Below are 21,814 nucleotides of genomic sequence, written 5' to 3'. Positions count from 1 at the left end.
GAGGAGGTCTTTCAGCGTGTTCCACCTCATCTTCAGTTTATCATAGATGAAGAGACGCCTGGGAAGTTCTTACTTTTTAGGGTGCCTCGGCCGGGGACTCCTTCCCGTGGTCTTCTAGGTCCGGGACGGGCTCAAGTAGCTCTTGTACCAGGGATTCCCCTTAGGTGCTTCGTAGGCCTGATGGGCTTACCAGAGTTTTCTCCGAGGGTTCCCACGACGGACCTGCCAAGACCGGACCACGTTCCGAGGTTCACCTGTCGGGTGCTAAACTTTAGCCCAGTTCATCTGTGGCTTTGGACACCGGGGTTCGCTCGGGTCTGTTTCTGGAGCTTTTCACAGACGCCAGGGTACGCCTTGAAGCCTCCTTTTCTGGAGCTTTCTGTACCGAGCCACGGCTTGAGCTCCCCCACGAGGGAGCTACACGTACTGGGAGGAAACAAGAGTTTCCTCTTTTTGAGGCTACGTCTGTACCAACAAAACAGAGGACCTGCTCTGAAGGTCTTGTCTGTGAGGTGGATTACTCAGCATTGCCGCACTCGAGGACGCAATGATACAGTTTCTGTTGAGGGGGCACAAACCGTAACTCATGTTACTGGCTCAGCCGAGGTTCTTCCTCTGCAGGCTAATTTTGGGGTCACATCAAAGATGTCCAGTAAACATCAGAGCGCCCACCAGTACCGGCTCTGCTGAGGATCCTTGTGTTCACCTGACCAGCCTGAGGAGACGGTTGCCTCATCTGCACATGTGATGCAGTTCTCTTCAGGCATATGCAAAATGGCGGCCCAACCATCATGGTCCACAGCAGCAATTTTGGATTCTTCCCTTACACCTATGTTCTCGACAACAGGTGGAGGGAACCTTCTTTTTGGGGCTGACAAGCTGTTTCCAACTCAAGGGGAAGGTAAAAATCTGTTCCGCCCTTCTTTTGACTGGCGTGCTCAGATGCCGCTGCCTCATACTGTCTCGCTTCTGCTCCACTGGTCTATGTGGACCAGATTGGTGGTGGGCCTTCCTGGCAACCATCCTAATTGCGTTTGTGGGGTGGGTATGCCCCATATGAGAGGCCTGTCTGCCCCAGGGCCTAAAACTTCAGAGGATGCGTTTTTTTTTTTAGGTTTTTTTGGGTAATTTCAGAGGCTCATGCACTCTGACCCCAAGGAGGAGTATTTTAAGGGTCTTTTTCAAGGAAATCTACCCTGAACTCCGACTCCATCTTCCACCCCAGCAGCTCCTGCGGTGGTACCACCTCTTCCTCTTGGCCCGCCTCCAGCTCTTCTGCCCCTTCCCCTGTTGTCTCCCGTAGAGAAGACACTAGTAGAACAGGATAGCCCTTTAAAACCTGTGGCGGCTCAGCCGTCTGCACCGATTCGCTGCCTGACCTTCAAGAAGATCAGGATAGTGATGAGCAGGCCCACTCAGTGAGAGCATTCCATGACCGGTTCCTGGATATGTCCCTCCTCGACAGTCCAGTACCTGAGGCCCCTGCTCTGCAGGAGGGGTGCTTTCAGGAGTATTCAACTTGTCACCATGAGCGCACCAGCCTGTTCCTCCAGAAGGACATTTTGGCTGAGGCCTGTAAGGTCTGGGATAAACCCCACACCGGGCTACATATCAATAAAATTGACGGCCATTACAGGCTCCACACCTCTGAGGAGATGGCCTTGGCGTCTTGTCCGCTCCCTTCCTTGACGGTGGTAGCTGCAGCCACGCTTCAATCCAAGCCGGCCTCAACAGCTGCGGCTCAGATTCTGCCCAAGGAAGACCAGATTCTGGACTCCTTGGGCAAGAAAGTCTTTGCCAACTCAGCACTCCATCTTCGTCAAGCAAATACCAAACTCATCCTGGCTGCAGCTAATGTGAGGCTGTGGAAGGCGTTGGCTGATTTCTAGGAGTGTATTCCTGCGGAAAGGCCAGACAACTTCAAAGCCGGTTTGTCGCAAGCCAGGGTGTTGGCACAAGATCTGCTGGAAGTTGCAGCATAACATGTAGATCCCTCTGCTCGAGGCCTTATGGTTGGAATTGACACCTCCCGCCAGGCATGGCTCCATGTGACAGTTTTCGAAGGAGGTGCAAGACAAAGTTCTGGAACTTCCTTCGGAAAGGAGTTGTTTCATTCTTCTACAGATGACTAACTTAAAGACCAAGGCGAGCACCCAAACTGCCAAATCTTTGTCGGACCTGGGGAAGGTCCCAGCTATGGCCCCTTGTACACAGAGGTCAGGGACTCAGTCTCTATCCTTCTCTGGCTTCAGGGGGTTTCAGGACCGCTGGGCGCGCAGAAGAACTTCGGGTTGGTGGCACCCATCAAACGTGATCTGTTTTTCTCTCGGCCATCAGCCTCCTCCAGGGGCAGGTAGTCTCCCTGCCGACCGATCTGCAAAATATTGTCAGTCACAGGAGACTCCGGTGGGAGGATGAATCTCTTATCTGGAGGTGTGGCAGACCATCGCTGAAGAGTCCATCTCGGGTGGATTTTCGTTTGCCCCCACCCTTCAACCCTCCCTCCCTCCAAGCTGAGGTTCAGAACCTTGTAGACCTCAGGGCGGTGGCACCTTTTCCCCTTGGGGATCAAGGAGAGTGCTTCTACTCTTCTGTTCAGTGCCCAAACCCAAGCAGTCTGGCCTGTGCACCATCCTCGGCCTTTCTCTTCCCCAAGAGAAATTCAAGATGATCACACCCTACCAAATAAAGTGCTCTCTGCGGAAGGGCGACTGGCTCAGTGTAGTGGACCTTATATATGCACATCGTGATATGGAGGCTGCATCGAATATCTGCGGTTCTCCCTGGGAGAGGAGCATTTTCAGTTCTGTGTTCTCAGCTCAGCGTGTCTTTACGTAGATGTCAGTCATCGCAGCTTTCCTTCGGGTACAGGGGTTCATGTATATCCGTATTTGGCAGCCTGTCTCCTACGCAGCCCTTGTCCACTGACTGCTTCAAGCAATCACCAATCTCTCCTGCAGCTCCTGTTCCATCTTGGGATGTCGTTGAACTGCCAGAAATCTTCTATGACGGTCTCCCAAGACCTGATTTTTCCTGGGTTTCCGTTGGAACAATCGACTCCAGGGTGTATTTGTCAGCGGACAGGATTGCGGATCTATTCTCCACGTGTCAGCTCTTCGAGTCTGAGCACATGGTGGCCTAGTGGTTCCAGAGACTTCTGAGCCTCATGGCTTTGTGCGTATTTGCTCTTCCTCTTGCGCGTCTCAAAATGAGGCATACCCACTTGGTGTCAGGCTTTGGACTTGGATTCCAAGATGATCCAGTTCCATCTTGCATGATGGCGGACCTTCTATGGTGGTCTTCGATCAACAATCTTATAATGGGGACCTCCTTTCAGGATCCCTGCCCACAAGTGACTATTACCACAGGCTCCTCCCTTCTTGGGTGGGTATCGTCTCCAGGCTTTTGATCTATGGACGCCACAGGACAGGTAGTTTCATATGGATTATTTGAAGCTCCTGGATGTTTTTTCTGGCACTGAAAGCTTTCCACCTGTCAGTCGCGTACAGGGTGGTCCGCATCCGCACTGACAACTCTCACTGTTTTAGATCAGCAAGCAGGGTGGCACCAAATCACCACCTCTTGTGGACCTTGCCATTCAGATTCGGGAATAGGCCATCCAGCACAGCATTTGGCTACTGGCGGTACACATTCCGGGTCAATTCAATGTGACTGCAGACTCACTAAGCGGCCAGCTACAAGTGGGAACTGAACACTGAGGTCCTCGCCACCATCTTTTGACAGTGGGGCACTTCGGAAGTGGACCTTTTTGCAAATTCTACAAAGAATTTCCTCTTTATGCATCCAGGAACAGTTTTGGGGGCTTCCTCCCTTGGACGCTCTCGAAATTCCGTGGCATATGAAGGCCTATGCCTTTCCACCTCTTCCTCTGATTCATCAGTCCCTTTCAAGCTAAGCAATACATAGAATTGCACTCTCCTGTTCATAGCTCCTTGCTGGCCAGCCAGATTGTTTCTCGGACCTTCATCTGTCGATTTGGCCTCTGATCAGCCGTTGATTCCCAACCTGCTTCACCAGTGCGACCAGCAAATGTGGCACCCCTCCCCACAATCATTCAGCTTGGCAGCCTGGTGCCTGAATTCAAAACCTTAGCATGGTTTAACTTGTCCGAGGACAATATGTGCATTATCCAAGCTGCCAGGAAACCCTTTACGAGTATAGGAGCAAGTGGCTCCGGTTTTGCCATGGTGTTTAGCTTAGCAGCTGGACCCCAGACATGCTACGTTTGACACTGTCCTTTCGTTCATCTCATCTGGCAGCTTCGGGCATTCTTGTCTTGTAGGACTTACTTGTCGGCTATTGCTGCTTACTTGCCCACTGACAACTGTTCCTTTTCTTTGAGAAATCCAGTCATTAAAAGGCATTTTGCAGGTTTATTAAATCTTTTTCCACCTGTATGCAATCCTCCTCCAAAAATTGGATTTAAACGTGGTCCTCAAAGCCTTATGCCATAAGCCATTTGAACCCATGGCTACGGCGGATCTAATGTACCTTTCATGGAACATTGCATTTCTGATTGCAGTGACTTCGGCAAGGCAAGTAAGCGAGCTTCAAGCTTTGTCGGTCGAACATCCATTCCTCACCTTCCTTAAGGACAACTCTTTCGTTTGGAGACCTGAAAGCTTTTGAAGTGGGTTTCCTTATCTCCCAATAGATTGCCTCCTGGATCGCTGAGCGTATACCATTCAGGGCCTTCAACCTCCTAAGGGCATTTATGCCCATATTGTATGTGGCAAAGCGGCTGCTGTTGCCTTTCAAAAATGTTACAGGGGAAACAATTGCCAGAGCGGCTACATGGGCTTCCCCATCAGCTTTTTGTAAGGATTACTGCTTGGACCGGAGCTCCCGGGCCAATGCTCAATTCGGCCAGGCTGTTCTTAAACCTTTTTCAGTAAGGATTTTCCATCCACCTGTATTACCCTTGAGTGCTTGGTAATCTCCCACAAGTATGGAGGAAAGGAGGGGATCTAGGAGTATAACCCTCAACGTAGTTACTACCTTACTCCTAGTACATGGTCCCTTTCCTCCATATGCCTGTCGTCCCCTCTATTGCTTAAATGGTCGCGGAGCTCGGGGTTATGGCCACACGCAGTACCCCGCGTAAAAAGTGAAGGACAAAAATGTTCATTTTTGACGAAAGTGCTCCGGTCCCATCCAGAAGGACAGAATGTCCCACAAGTATGGAGGAAAGGGGACTAGGAGTAAAGTAGTCACTATAGTGAGTAACTGTTTTCTCCTTTTCACCCTAGTCTGCCACAAGTATTCACAAAAGGGCCTCTTGCAACTCTCCTCAGTCCATAGATTCACCGTCTGTCCATTTTTGACAACTGGCACATCTCGATGGACAGCCCACCCGCGGCAGCATCTGATTTTTTTTTTATGCTGGTGGATTACCTTTGACGCTGATAGTCTGAGTAATAACGTAAAGGTTAGCCTCGGACAGAATTACAGGCTGAATCTTTCCTAGACCGAGCCATCGGAGCTCTTAATCGTTTCCTCCATTGTATGTAAAGGGCTTTCTGTATTGGCTGGGTCTGAGCCTCATTGGAATTGTTGGCACCTTTTTTCCAGTCTGAGGCTTCAGTGTCGTTTGTCATCCCCAGGTGGGATCACATGGTACGGTCTGGGTTTCTATCCCCAATGTTTGCAGGAGGTGGGTAGGAGAGAAATCTGCTCTCGGCAGAAGTGACTCGGACGGAATTCCTTTCTCCAACCAGATTTAAAAAGCAGATCACCATGACTTATTTTGGAGGTAGAAGGGGAGAGGGAGGATGGTGGGGAGTTGTAAAAACACTCAATAAGCTTGGCAGTAGGTTGAATTGGTCCCTCACTCGTGGCTCTGTACTTTCTAGATGGCAAACCACTTGTAGGTAGTCAACCACCCATGAGGGCACAGCGCTGCAGCAAGTGACTGGTTTTCACATTATCGCTTAAAAGCGAGCCTCAATACCATGTTTATTTAAACCTTTGCCATTTACTAGCGGCCTTGCCATTTCAAGTTGATGCTTGTAGTGCTTATAGATGTTTGTCACCAGTGCTTCTAGGAACTAATTTACATGTTGTAATCTTGCTGTGACATGTACATGGAGGGGCTACTTAATCTCTCCTTGGCAAGGCACCAAGCTCTTCCTGAAATCTGTTTCCTCTTAGCTTGTACAAGCCTTTTGAGCCCATTGCTACTGGGCGAATTCACCTAGTAATGTGCAAAGCAGCATTTTTTAAACATTTTTTTTTGTCTCCCTTACTCTACCCTGCATGTGAGTGAAGCAGTCTTTAGCCAAGTAATGTGTTATTTATATAGTGCCTTTATCCAAAAGTAATCCTATGAACATTTCACAATGACCGTGGTGGCGTGCTCCCAAATTAAAGGGTTTGACTTCTGCATGAAACTTGCCCACCAACCTTTTCTGACCCCTCTTCCGAATTTAAGGTTCTTCATTGGCTGGATATCAACCAGACCAACTTTTTCAGGCTCGCCGACTATGGGAATAATTTACCAGGCTCTCCTACGTATGGCATTTCTCGTACATGGTAGTCTTGTTCATCCTGGCGTGTTATAAAGTGAGGTCATTGGCGCGTGGAGTAGAGAAATGCGATTGTGGATGCTGGGTTGGGATTTGACGGACGGGGTGGATTTTTTTTTTTTTATTATTCCTTGGGCTGATTGTGTTGAATAGTTTTCTTTAGTACCACTATAACGCATTAATTAAAATAAATGTCAAGTCTTCTCCTCCCCACCCCCCAAAAAAGGACTTCCAGCTCAATCTGTACCAACCTAAGGCGCAGCTGTTGCTGTTCATAGACTTTTACCTAGTTGTCCTCTTCAGGGCGGTTATCGTGTATGCAACTTTCTCCCGCAAACACCACACTGGATGTCTGTTCCAACGTGATTTTCAGTTTGGGCAAGCAGTGCTCTGTAGTCTCTGGTTAAATTATTTATTACCAGCCTCCCAAATGATGCATTGCTTTAGGAATCTCCCTATAGTATGTAGGAAAGCAGAGCAGGCGACGTAGAATTGCCATAGTTATCACTCTGTCCTAGTTCCCTTGATTTCATTATCCTTCAAACTGGCTTCATGATCACATTCCAATCCCTGTGCAGGGATGGAAAACGCCTGAACGGCAGGTAGCGTGCAGAGAGCAGTTGGGCGCCAAGCGCAGTTGCTCTGCTTTTTAAAGCATTGTGGCAGTATTCGCTTGGTCAAAGGCTATCGCCCCCATTCATGTGACTGTGGAACAAGTATAACTTTACATTATTCTGTCATCGGCACCCATATTGAGGCTTTATTTTCCCATTCCCCCCAAAACATTTATGGAGCACTGTAAGCTGAACTCTTCAAATGTATTTTCCATGGACAATCTGATACCAGAGGAAACTATGCAATTGCTTTAATGTTGTGATTCTGAGGCTGCTTTTCAACTGCCAATGTGTCCCTAATATTCGAATTTCTTTCAAATTGTGGATTCATCCCTGAATCTTCCACAATACACTACGGTTTTTAGCTTTCTTAATATTTGGTTTTTAGCTTTCTTAATATTTTTTGCCGTAGTAAATTGTGATGCTTTCTGTCTTTTTTTTTTTTTTGTAGGTACGCAAAGAGAACCAGTGGTGTGAAGAAAAATGAAAACTGGTTACTGGCACTGTTAACACACTGTAAAGACTGCTCCAACACTAGGCGCACTGCTGTTAATAATTGTTAATATTAGATGTGGCAGCAAATAATTTGTTTTCCAGAAGGACATTATTCCATTGCATGTGTAACTTTGACTCCATATTAAATCCTAAAGCTGTTTTTACCAATGTAATCAGATTTGTGACTTTTATTTTGCTGTAATAAAGTTTGATCCCTGTATAGGACATTTAGCGCTTGCCTTTGAAGTTTCAACTTTTTATGAAGTTGGTGTGTTCACTTGTATGTACATTTATTTTATGGAAACGGGCATAAATAAGCTAAATGTTTTAGCATTTCCTTGGCAATGATAGAGTTCAAAGGCTTTACATGATTGCCATTTTGGGCACAAGGTCAGTGTTCTCTAGTTTTCATGTTGGTGAAATGCCTTTAGTTTGCCTTCTGATGTAATGTCTTGATGAGAGCAGACACCCTCTACACTTGGCTAAACTACTAACCGCCATAATCGCCTAGTTTTGTACCTCAAGCTAGTAAATGACAAGGCAGTATACATCTTGTATATTCTGTACCATTTTATAAAATTGCAGTTCCATTAATGTGCACTTGCCTCGTCGATTACTGGCATGCGTTACTAAAAGGCCAGTGAATTGCCCTTGGACTGCCACATTGGGAAGCCTTTCAGTTAAAACCTGGAAATTGTGAAAGGTGTTTTGACACACAAATTTGGATTGTGAAGGGATTTTTCTTCTGGCTCTGTTCAACCTAACAACCCCATATTCTTCATTGCACTAGATACTTAAATGGTTAGCTTCTGAAAGCTCATAAGTTCTAAAGTAAACGTTCCCCCATGTGCCGTAGATAAAACAGTTTTGGATATTGGTGACTTTTTCCTGTTTATCCAGTTAAATTCATAGCATTCAAAAAGTAGCCTTATACAGAGGCCTGAATCCTACACTGTCAGTTTTTGACAAGTAATCTTTATTTTATTACAGATGACTTTTAAAGTGAGCATTTTATTTTTGAAAAGTAAATGCCCGGTTGCTTTTACCCATTTCTAATGCTTATAAGGAATCACCCAGATGATAAAATGTGCAGATGGGAGCTTCATTTTATAGCTTGTATTCCTTCTGTAAAAATAAAATCTTTCAAAACACAAACCTTTTAAACCATTTATGCGTTGCTATAAATTGTCTGGCATGAACATGGTTTCATGTGTGTCCTTGCTATTTGGAGGAAATGCTTGGATATTAATTGGGTTCAACCTACTACTATTCCATTGATGGTGATTAAATGACAGATTCACGATATTTTCAGCGTTGGTTATGGGTTAATGTGGTTGCCTTAGTGTAATCTCTGGTACAATGGGTGCAGGTAGCAACATGGCTTTCTCGCATTAGTAATTGGCAAATCTAGCTTTCTAGTGGTGTGAAACTTCTTCAATAGACTTTCTCTGCTTTTGGAATACTCTTCTGATCAAGCCTGGCAAGATAGCTTAAGATTTCCTAAACCTCAGTTAATGGGTAAAGTTTATAATTTGGCTGCATAACCATTATGTTCAGATGACCCTCTGGGTGATTGCTACCTTAACTTCATAGTACCTTCCTTAGTTGTATATGTCCGGCTCATTTTGTGGAATATGAGCAACATTTGCAAATCAAATTGTGATCATGTTCTGGATATGTGAATGTTTAGTCGGCAAGCTCTCTCCTGGCCTCTCTGACTATGGCTACCATCTACAGGCCACCTGATCAGGTCACCCTCTTCCTCTCCGAATGGGCTGACCTCTTTCTCTCCTTGCCTCGTCAGCTCAAATTCTCCTCACAGACCTCAACATCCACCCGGATACTCCCAATCCCTCATGCGCTCTTCGGAAACCTATGTGAGACTCCCTTTCCATTCTACCCTCTGGTCCTACCCACTCTGCTGGACACCTTGGATGGTCCCTTCTCAGACCTCCCCCCTCCCCCTGAGCCCCTTTCACAACTCCTCTCTTGTACTGACCGCCTTATGCTCTTCTCTCACCTGAAACTTCTAATCCCTCGAGCAAAGCCTACCCCAGCACTGGCACCTTTCTTTTGTCATTTGGCCCATGAAGTGAGTGTCCATGGGATGCCTTTGCCTCTACTTTCTCTGATACTCCTGCTGCTGACTCGCACCCTGACATAGCCCTCTCTAACCTGTATCTCTCTATCTCAACACTCTGGACATGCTTGCCCCTTTCATGAGAATCGGCCTGAAGCCTACCTCCAAGTGCTACCCTTGGTACGACCTTGCTGCCCTGAAACGCAAGAAATGAGTTCTTCGGCGCCTGCTTTGACAAACTGACCTGCTGTCTGCTCCAAAGGCATTACCGACTCTATCCTCTCCAAGAAGAGGGTCAATATCCAAGCCTGTGTCCCTGCTGCCTCTAACGCAACTGAACTCTTAAAAACCAGCAAGGAGCTGGCCAATCCTACTGCAGTCTCCACCTCCATCTCCCTCCCAGGCCTTGTGCACTTCTCTGGCCTCTCTTCACCACTAAAACTGAGCACATTCTGTCCTTTCCTCTCCCCCTACCGGTCAGGCTGCCTCTCCCTCCTTTTTCCTCCTTCGCTCTGACAATGGCTCTAAAATCTGATCTATGAAAGTGTCGTCCTATTGCCGCCCTCGCTCCAGTTTTGGGCAATTTCTGCAATCATTCTTTCGCCACTGGATCGTCCCCCTCAAGCACTCCCTTGTGGACCCCCGCCTAAAAAGTCTTCTGCCGATCGTACATGTCTGGCAAACTATGGCCAGGTTTCAATCATTCCTTTCCTGGGCAAACTCCTGGATAAGATGGCCATCTGCCAGCTTACCCTCCACACTAAATGTTACTGCCTCCATTACCATCAGTCTGGCTTCAGAGCAGCCAGAGGCATGGAAACTGTTCTCTTGAACGCCTGTGAAGATCTGCCCTCGAACCTAGACTCCAGCTCTCCCTCTATCCTCCTACTTGACCTTTCCTCTGCTTTTGACACGGTCAACCGACTCTGGGTGAATCTGGGCATCGTGGATCAGATGCTGGCGTGGCTATCCTCCTGGACCGTCCGTCGCAGGTCCAGCTTGGGTTCTTACACACCTCCACCTCCCTTTCCACATGTGGTGTCCCCCATGGCTCTATCCTCTCACCCTGGCTCTTCAATGACTATTTGGCCCCTTTGACCTACCTGATCACCACCTCTTCTAACTTTGAGGATGACACTCTGCTCTTTCAGGCTTCCCTCAGCGTCTTCTCCTCCCTGACTGTCTGCGATTCAGGATTGGTGCGCCTCCAACAATCTTTGCCCTAATGCCAGTAAGACTAAGATCCTTCTTATTGGTACCCCTGCTCCTTCTTTCACTCCCACCACCTTCCTTGGGCCCTCTACCCTCACCTTCCTTTGAGGCAAAAAAAACATGGTGTCCTCTTTAAGTCAACTTTCTCCTTCTCTTCTCACATCAGACATTGTCGAAAAGGCCCACTTCCAGCTGCCCCTCAGAGGCATTCTTAACTTTTCTCACTCCCGTAGGCCAATACTGGGGTTGGGGGGGGGGGGGCTGTAATGGTAACCTCCAGCCTCCCTGTCTCCTTGCACTTACCCAGAGCCGCGCTGCCCTGGCGGCACTTACTGAGAGCCATGCTGCTCTGATGGCACTCCCCCTTTCTTCACTTCCACCCCGCCTTCCCCTTGCTTTTCTAGTGTTGCACTTGCACGATCCGAATGATGAGGCCCAGTTGGATAGTTTGTCTTGTCCCCCTCTAGGTCTTCTTTGACATTGGTACCTAGAAGCACTTTTGTACAGGCATGTTATACATGCCTATCATATCAGTGTCCTGGTGTTGGCAATTGATTTGAACACATCAGAACTGCTAAAAAGAATACAAAATGGGTGCGGTTGTGGAACAAGCGGGGAGACTGGGACACGCTCCTTGTGTACTCTGCATACATTGGCTGCGGTAGTAGATCTAGACACAGGTGTCGGCTGACTACAGGTCAGTGTAGTGAACTCATGGGGGGTATGTGGTGCATCCATCTGGTTCTATTGGTGTCCAATGGGTATTATTGAACTGAAGGTGCTAGCTTCACGCTGTGCCCATGAAAGGAGCTTTTAAAATGTCGGGACCTGGAAGGACCCTGTTTGGTAGTGTGCTGTGGACCGGGTATGTTAGTAAAGTAGGGCTTCGAAGTGACTTGCCCACTAACGAAGAAAGGTTGGAATCCTGTGTACCCAGTTCTTCTGACTTCGATTCAGTTGCTGCATATCCCTGTGATGCTGAAGATTATCTGGCCATAATGGCTCCAATTCATAGAATTAAATGGCGCTGCAAAATGGGTGCAATTCACGCAAGCGCCCATCTGTTGCTTCATGGAACGCATAGTGCGTGGTTTACCGGAGACTTGCGCTGAATCCACGCCGGTCCAACCCATCACTGCGACACTAAGCCCTTGTGAGAGACGCCCAGGGAAGGTGTGTACCGTCTAGTGCAGTCACCTAATAAGGGGTAGGAACGCGTGGCATGGGAAAGAAGCATAAATGTGAGTTAAGTGGGAAGTACCACAGTAAAATACTTGCAACGCCCACACGCGTGCTAACATGTATTCATGGAATTGAACAGGGCTTGCCTGCATGCGGGAAAAGACAGGCTAATCTGGAAACATGTTTGCCAAACGAAAGCGGGTGTAAGTGTCACAGCGCATCAAAAATGATGCATAAAGAGCACACAAACACGCGTATAGAGCTACGATGAATGTCCCCTTTTTCACAGCTGTGATCGCAGAACACCGCAGGAGGATAGCCAGGGAACGCATTTTTCTACCCAGGACCAGCCTTTTTGGGATGCCTGATGACCAGCTCTATGGCAGGTATAGGTTCCCCCCATATCATATTAGACCTGGTCACGGAGTGGGAAGATGATCTCACATCACCCACCCTGTGCACCCAAACATTGAGCCCCTTGGAAAAGGTGCTCAATGTACTGCATTTTTTGGCCACTGGGTCATTTCAGCAGGCAACTGCCGTTGGGGGCATTTCGCAGGCCATGCAGTCACGCTGCCTACACCAGGTGTTGGCAATCATGACTGCAGGCCCCTCAGTCTGCAGGCAGATATACATGCCGAGCACCTGCAGAAAGGCAGGCCATGGTCCAGGACTTGTAAGGGGTGGCGCACTTCCCGAAAGTGCTTGGTGCCATTGATTGCACCCATGTGGCCCTACGTCCACCTAGGGCCACAAAGCACATCTATCGCAAGCACTGGCATTCCATCAACGTGCAGGTTGTATGTGAAGCCAAGGCAATAATCACCTCTCTATGCAAACTATCTGAGGTCCACCCATGACACATTCATATTCCGAATGTCCCTGCTACAGCAGGCCCTGGAAGCTGGGAGGCATGGCAACACATGGCTCATTGGTGAGTACAAATGGCCCTGCAAATGCATGCATGTCTCGCACAGACAAAACCACACCACTACTGACAACCCATCTCACCTCTACAGGGGACGCTGCCTACCCTCTGAGCACCTACATGACGCCAATACGGAACCACACCACCACACCACCCCAGGTAAGATCCGCCACAGCCCATATTGCAAATGGGCATAGTGGAGCGTACATTCGGAGTGATAGTCACGCTTCCGCTCCCATTAACCACTCAGGTGGTGAGCTACTATATGCGGCACCAGTAGTGTGCAGGATCATTGTGGCAGCATGTGTCCTGCACAAGGTTGCAACACAGCGGGGCGTACCAATGGACATGGTGGTGCCCCCACATGCAAGGTGGCTGCGCATGGGAGGGGAAAGGGCACGTGGCACGGCTGCCTGTACCCAGCTTGTGGCACAATTCTTCACCTAAAATCCAACCTCTGCGGAGTGCACACATGTAACGCTCACCTGATTCTCGCAGAGGCGCCGGTCTTGACTGGGCGACTACCGTATCTTCAAAGGTGATGTGTAGCACCCGGTTGGCTCTTTGGGCTGGACCTCTGTGCACTGTATGCCTGACGTGTAGAGTAAGATGTCTGCAGATAGAAAATATGGGGTTAATGAACTGGGGTTATTGGGGTGTCCCTATCTCTTTCCTCTTCTCTCCTGTAGACCCCAAAGGTTAACGCTCTCACCTTAGGTAAGTGAATGCCGAGCTCTCCATCTGCCTCGGGGCAGGGTGCTGTAGCCAGTTTCTTCACTGGATAGGTAGCGCAGGCCTCTTGACTTCAGAGGACTGCTGTCCGTCGTTTACTGCACGAACGGTAAGTTTCGAGTCATTCAAATGTCTTTTTAAAGTCTTTAGTAATGATGTCTCTTGTTTTGCAGGGTTCCGGCGATGGCGGATGACGGGCTGAAGTGAGTTGAAGATGGAGCCCGTGTGATGAATAGAAGCGCCTGGAAGCACGTGAGTAAGCGCTTGTTGCCTGCTTCACGATGCGCTCTAACTGTCTTTTTATTTTGCAGGTACGAGTTCGGAGCGGCTGCAGGGTGCCGGAATACCCACTGGATTAGATGTGGAAAGGAGTAATGGCACGTGAGTATTAAAGTTCCCCAATGTCTTTAAACGCACCTTGTTTTGTCTTTCAGATGCGGATGCAGCGCCGAAGGCCTCCGGAGCGTGCGAAGAGTTGGTAAGCTTTTGTCTTTCAGATGCCGGAATGCAGTATGAAGACCTCCGGAGCGCACGAAGAGTAGGTAAGCCTTTGCCTTTCCGATGCCGGAATGCTAACCTGTTTCTTGTCTTTATAGGTGTTGCTGAAGACTGGATTCAGGATGGTAAGCCTTTTTCCTTAGGCCCAGGACTGGATGCAGAAGACACGATGAGCGTCCTGCTGCAGAGGGTGCAGAATAACGCAAAGCAAGATTCATCCACCGGGTGTGGTTTAAATGGCCTCCTGTAGTGCTTAGGTGTCTCCTTCCACAGCCACGCCTAAGTAAGAAAAGAGTTCCTGGTAAGAAAAGAGTTCCTGCCTTCCAGAAGAGTTCCAGTGTTCTAAATCTAGGGAGTGGCTCCAGCCCCACCCAACAGGAAAAGTAGTTCCAAACAGAAGAGGATCAGAGGCTCAACTGGCAGGCAAGTAAGCAGCATGGTCTGCTGCAGGTAAGTCCACCCAAGCATTATGAGCCCGGCGCTTCCAGCGCTGGGACTGGGCATATTTATGAGCCTGGGGCCACTGGCGCCAGGACTGGGTCCAAAAGGTCCCAATTGGGACTGGTTGGCACTCGGAACCTGGGTTATGGATCTGCTTCCTAGGGAGTTGGGAAAACCCTGACCTTTTGGAAGCAGAGATCATGACAACACAGGCCTGGCACATTCCAGGTGACAATCGATGACAAGGGGACAGTCATCTGTCCCAACCTTAACACCCTGAGAATGTGTCAGGAAGTGCTACATTGTGTGCATCCCTTAGTACTAAAAGTATCTCCATGCCCTGAGCCAACATCTCATGTGAAGCAGCCTGTTGTGCAACAGCATACATGGACTGCTCCCACACCATATCGCCAGCTAACACACGGCCACTGCTTTGGCGGACCCAACGCCTGCCTAGGCCAAGGGTACCTGGCCCCTGATGTGGTGATGCCGTCTGTGGCTGCAGGACTGCATCCGTCCCTTGATCTGCTGCCCCAGGACTAGGAGTCAATGCTGTGGAACGTGACCCTGCAACCATAACCACCACAGACGGACGTAACACAGTGGCCCTGAGGGGTCTCTTCTCCCCCCCCCCGATGTTTGTGGATGCAACAGCACCCACAGTTGATGCACTCGCCTGCGACTCCACAGAGGTACCTCAGTCTGATTCACCACCGGAGCATAAGGCATCCTCTGAGGCGGACTCATACTGACCCTGGGGCAGGATGGCCTGTAGCACTAGTGGAACTTGAGGGGGTACCACACCACATCCTCCACTGGTGGTTGGTCGTGACACACTATCCTGTTCCGTCTCCACCTCCTCCTCTTCATCCAGTCCCTCCTCACCTGCACATGGACAGGAAGCAAATTGAAGAGCCATGTAAATACCATACACTACACACATAGGCATTACAACATCGGCATGTAACACATCAACCTCCCATGTGTCAAACTCCCACAACTACGCAGTGTCTATGCAAGTGAGGGCTAGCATGAAAGCAGCGATAGACCTGTGGCAGGGCTAAATACAACCTGTAGTGCATGGTGCACCTGCAACATACGTGAGCACCTGAGTGACCTGGTTCACTAGCCGTGGCCACAAATGCACCAGACTCTGGTGGGGGACGCATTTGGTTGCTTTTCCCTACCACATACAATCAGGACGTGTTGGTTTTTTTTTTTCTTTTCTTCCTTTGTCCCGTTTTCTGTTGGATAGACTGTTTATTCAGCTATATATTTTGTGGATGGTTTTTGTTTGAAAATGTTCATTCCTTGCCAACACTTGAGTGTATGTCTTACACTATCTGATGTAATTTATTATGCACACTAATGGTCACTGATTCTTTTGAAAGTGTCATTTCTGTAAATACTCCTTTTTGGAGATCATTTTTACTTGTTAGACAATAACTGCAAAATTAATAAATAGCCACTAATCTATTACAGCAGTTTTCTTTATGTATTGTTTTTTGCTCCAAGGCAGTAACACTGGATGCTTCGGGGTAGCCTGAGATATCAAGCTAATCAGATATCCTGAGTATTTGGGTTCTACATTCATTGTTATACAGGCGAATTAGCCTTAAGCCTTCTGTTTGTAAAGAACCACACGGGAAGTAATAGTGTGTGTAAAAATATTTGTCGGGAGGTCAGTTCCTTGTTCGTATAATAGCATTTTCGATGCCCTTTACCTGACCTTCCCAATACATAGGGCCTTCCCTCCCGTTTACTAGTTTATCCACCAACATCACAGATGTGAAAATACATATGACACGTACCATAGCTATGCCTGATATGTAATACTGCATCAGTTGTGACTTGCTGACTGTCCCAGAGCCATGTATAAAGGATGTGACATCACATGTAAATCACAAACTCAAAACACGCAGATGTCACATGGGGCAACGATGGTGGAATGAAGCCAGACACATCATAACATGAGGCCAGCTCACAATCACATGTGAATGGCATACCAAATGGATACAACTACATTACCATCAATGAAAGTGGTATGCTGGTGGAAGTGTATGTGCAGACATCGGCTGTCGATGACTATCCCTACAACCCTTTAGCAGCTAACAGCCACAGTGTGTGAAGTATGGCAGGGAGGCAGTGCATGGGTACAACTGGTGGCTCAGAGGCCCGTGTCGGTCATAGTGTGGGCAGGTGACTAGTGCATGCTCCCATCATCCAGGACTCCAGCATGGGAGAGGAGGCAGAGAAAGCAGAACACATGAGGGATCAGAAGAGCCCCCAGACCCAGAGAAGGTTCATCTCCAGGGTCATTGAGGCAGGGAGGCCAGGGCATAGGGAGGCCCCAGCCGAAGATGGACGTTAACCACCAACTAATTTCTCTGAGAAGTAACTGACCCTGAGGGAGTAGGAAAGGGATGATCAAATACCATGAGAAGGAAGCAAATTGGAAAGATGAGTTGAATTCCGGCATCAGGAGCTATAAGGCCCTTTGGATAATGCAGAGCGATTGACATGAACGGTCGTAGCCACTGGGAACCAGTGCCATCATCACAGTTCTAGGGAGATGCAATACCTGCCACCAACACAAGGTAGGGGTGTCACGATATTGATTTTTTGATGGTATAATAACCTTAATTTTAAATGACGGTATACCACGGTTATCGCGATATAGCACACACGCGCGTATATTCAAAATAAGTCACAAGGAGGAGGAAGGAAGCTTTAGTCACTGAGGCTTGGTGTCAGAAGAAAGTGCAGGGTTCAGAAGCTATAGCGCTGCTGCTTGTAGGCTGAAAGAGCCTGGTTAACACAGATGCACACATCTAGAAGACATTTAAAGCATAATGGGGTGTGTCAGGAGGGGACAGGGCCATATAAAAAAGTTATACTTTATATGACATGTGTGATTGTGTGCAATCCGATGCATTACACTCGTCTCAGTCAGGACTCAGCAGTGTGGGAAAATGTAGGCCCTCTTTCCCCAAAGGTATTGCCTGATTACTTAATATAAACTGAATGGATTGGGGATGCCAGATACCCGATAGTGATACTGCGCAAAATCACTGCATTATGTGCAGTTCACCTGACATCTATGACTAACAGTATTTTATCCACATTTCCCAGTACAGTGACACAGACACACTTAGGATGTACGTCCAGAAACTGGAAATTGGGCAACATTTCTTTTCTATGGGGGCAACGTGAGGTTCATTGCTAAAGTACTAAGGGGTAATAGCCCTGGACTTTGTCCCATGCTGTATTTAAATTACTGGGCCTGCACTGTCTTGTCCTGTTCTGCCATGGTCAGTCAAGGCCCTGTAATCCAAAATTGCAGGGGGGTTGTGGGGCTGGGGCTAAAGCCCATTTAGAACGATGAAAGGCCGAGTTGACTTAGCAGGGATTGGAACCTCCAGATCACACAGATAGCTCAGCAAGTTAAGGGCCTGCTGCTAGCTTACCGGCTTTTGAATAGCTTTGCCAGACAAGGAATGATGACCCGCAAGAGTTTATTTTTTGGCTATGTAATGTGTAGCCTATTGGACTCCTGCAGTTAATAGTTGTCTTCTCTACTTTGGATGGTAGAACTAGACCTCTGGTGTTACACCATCTCCCCTCTGATGAGCCCTTGCAAAGCATGTGCTGCTGTGTGCTCTGCACTGAAAGTGCAAGCAGGGCTATTAACGTGGCACTGCACGTGCTGGAATATCTGGTGGTACTGGACTGGTAGGGGTTGGGAGGGATCCCAAAGCAACGGCCTGGTTGACAGAATTAACTTTGTGTAAAATAAAAAAAAGCCATGTTTAATTTTATGCTTCCAACGGAATTAAACATGGGGGGGGTGCCTTCTTTGCAGCAGAGCTCCACTCCAGCCCTCTGATCCCACCTTGTGATGGTCCAGTGAACTTGCAAGCAATTGCTTGGGAATTCGAGTGTGCTGTGCATCTACACTGTGCAAAATGGAAAACGTGCTGATCTGTACAAATAAGATCAGATCAACTCGTTTTCCAGTTGCAGTTCCAGGCTGTCACGGTGAGTGACACAGGGCTGGAGTCAGTGGACTGCTGCAAGCCCCACGTTATGTTTTATAAAAAAATAGTACTAATTGAATAACATGAGCATTCTTTTTATTTTAGAAGGTTACCATTTTTGCAGGAAACACTTGGGCACTTTTGCAACAAGCTGCCCATGGGAAGCTCCATGTACATGAAACTTCTAGTTAGGCAGTGGTGGAAGTGAAAAAAGGAACGAGTGGTACTCTGCCTGCATCCAAAAAGGAGGGAGTGTGATTGCCAGACATATGGCAAGGGGGCTGGGGGGAGTGGGTGCGGGAGTGCTCGGGGACAGACCAGGATCACAAACTTTGGCAGAACAGTGAGTGAAGCAGGGATTTTAATCCATTCTTCAAATTTGACCATATACCTACTTTCCAAGCTTTACTCAGTAAAAATGGTTTGGATTTCAAGGCCTACAGTTACGAGTTTACTTACAAAAAATGCAAACTACAGTTGCATAAGAAAGCCACATGAATATCATTATGGCTTTCATTTTTTACATCACGAATGGTAATCCATCCCAGAATGCAAGATGTCAGTCAACGTGAAAAATCTATTTAAACCCACTGTGTACTTTCAGTGATTTAAGACATGTAATAAAAAGGTTGTAAACTCAGAGAGGTACAGAGATTCTTTGCAACAAACCGGCTCGTTGTTATTCATCATGAAAACATTTGATTAGTGAGTGTCATAAAGCAACTTTATATTTTTGTATTTCAAGATGCCTTTAAATGGTTGCTTTGTGTTGCTCACTTTAACTATCACAGATTTGCAAGGTAACTGAGCTTTGCGACCTCTTTCAGTTGGAAACGTTCCATCATGCCACTGATAAAAAGAAATGTTTTTTACAACCTGAGCACCTGCCCTCGCAGTACCTTGCTGACTCAGACGCCCTCCGTCCCCCCTCTACAGACACCCATATTTTAATGCACCAACTAGTAGCTCGTCAAGCTCACCCTACAAACACGTACTAGGTCGCATGCCCCTCCCCAGGCTGTAGCTGTTTGTCAGGTAAAGAACTATGCCCCCTCCCCCTCATCCCTGTACAGTTTCAAGGTTGCAGGCAGTTCTCCCACCAGTTTGAGGTCAGAAGACCCCGGCCCCTTCAGGAAAAGACTGTTTAACCCCTGATGCCCATCGCAGGCTAGGGCTGTTTCACAATCACACCCACCCAGGTTAAATGCTGGAGTTAGAGGCTCCCACGCACCCTCCCCCATCATAGGAAAAGGCTGCAGATCTCTTACTCACCCCCTCAGGAAAAGGGTTAATGCCAGGCTCCGTGACTCCCCTATGCTTTTTTCAGACTCCTGGACCCCTGCCCGTAAAAACAGTGGCTGAAACATCTCACTGTCCCAAAGGACTGCCCCCGCCCCCAACATCTCTCACTACAACAAAGACTGGGATACCCTGTCTTGACCACACAGACCCTATGCACTAATAGCTTTACTTTACCTCATGGCTACCCCTCTGTTTCGCCCAATTACACCCACCCACTTGCCAATCTGTACCACCCTACCTGTATTGTTCCACAAAGCCTACCCGAGTTTTCATCCCTCTACTAATCCACACTGTCACTATTTGCCTCTTCCACCTCTCATCACGTCACGTTTTATAACGCCTACCTATCCCCTCATTACTGGCACCAGTCCTCCTCACCCCCCACCCCCCCACCACCCCATGCCTGCCGACCTGCATAGCCAAGAAACTGCCAGTGTTTGAATGTACAGTCTGAGCCTATTTGGCCCAGGAGAAGGTGTAAATGACCCGTTTATTTATATTGCATATTCATGCGAATAGGGAAAAACTGCCCTGCTACTGCGTCCGATTCTGAATCCAGAGCACTAGACCATGTCGGAGTGGAATGTTGTCACTCGAGTCGCAGCACAGAAGTCAAAAGAGCTCCTGTTAAATAATCCTGTAATCAGCTGGACCCAAGGCAGCACCCGCCGTGAATGCTTCAGTCTTGTTTTATTGAGTCCGAACAAGCGCTGCAGGCACTGCTGCCGACTTTATCAGCACACGTGTCGGCACATCTACTCTAAGCAATCCAGGCCTGGGCAAACTCCTCCTCCAGTCCCAGGCACACGGACTGCAGAGCAGACAGAAGCCAGTGCCCCGGGCAAACTCCTCCCCCAATCCCAGGCTCACTGACTGCGAGCAGAAGCCAGTGCCTCCACAGCCCTGTTCGCATATTGTAAAGTGCACTGAACATGTGCACTACAAACACGATATCGGTATACCGTTACAAAGAAGATGACGGTTATTTCATGATAATTCAATTGTTCAGTGTTTATACTGGTATACCGTTACAACCCTAACACAAGGACCATCTCCACTGCCCTGGTCAGGATTAGTTGCAGAGGGAAAAGAGAAGAGGCACAAACTGTATAGGCCGTAGTAGCGACCCACCATAAGTATGACCTGTCTACTGGAGACACTGAGCTACTGGGGGAATCTGAGGAAAGGTGTAATCCCCCTGAGGAGGTGCAGCTGGCAGGGTGACCTGTCGGATGTGCACAGAGAAGGCCAGTTTGAAGTACAAGATTGTGACCAGCCCTCTGCCATCACAGGTTGGAGCAGGAAGAGGGTCAAGAGAGCCTGGACATAGTGACATGGAAGGAGTGCGCAGGTGTGGGGATGGAGTTTGTCATGGTGTGCAGCACATTGCATCTGCAGGTCAATGAGCGTGCGTCAGTCCACCATGACATGGTTCACCCGTTGCAGTCCTGCTACTGCAGCCAGAACTCCCAGACAACCAACACACTTCATCCAAGCAACATACACATGACCTGGACACACGCATCACCACTTACCAGACATTGCCTCATAGTTTGGCAGGTCTCCCACGCCTTGGATCTGCTCCACATCCATCATAGCAACTATGAGCTCCTCCTGTTGAGTGAGTTCATTGTCCTTCTGGTAACCCACCTCCAGTCACCAGAGTAGAGGCGTAGTTGGCACCCATCTTACCTTTTGGCTCTGTGCCGCAGGTCATACCAACGCTTCATTGCGTCAGCAGCTTAGCG

General features: G+C 48.2%; 1 protein-coding gene across 1 annotated transcript in view; it reads left to right on the top strand.

The window, feature by feature from the left end:
• The window catches only part of SKP1 (S-phase kinase associated protein 1), a 193,258-nt gene extending 185,373 nt beyond the window's left edge, over positions 1–7,885 (top strand). The window contains exon 6 of the mRNA XM_069652552.1: positions 7,611–7,885. Coding sequence (XP_069508653.1) covers positions 7,611–7,646 — 36 coding nt within the window. The 3' untranslated portion in view covers positions 7,647–7,885. The remainder of the gene's footprint in view (positions 1–7,610) is intronic.
• The last annotated feature ends 13,929 nt before the right edge of the window (positions 7,886–21,814 follow it).

Source organism: Ambystoma mexicanum, chromosome 3p (assembly GCF_040938575.1).
Source record: "Ambystoma mexicanum isolate Mex_15411 chromosome 3p, UKY_AmexF1_1, whole genome shotgun sequence".
Lineage (NCBI taxonomy): Eukaryota > Metazoa > Chordata > Amphibia > Caudata > Ambystomatidae > Ambystoma > Ambystoma mexicanum.
Note: the sequence above shows the minus strand (reverse complement) of the source record. Positions and strands in the feature narration are given on the sequence as shown.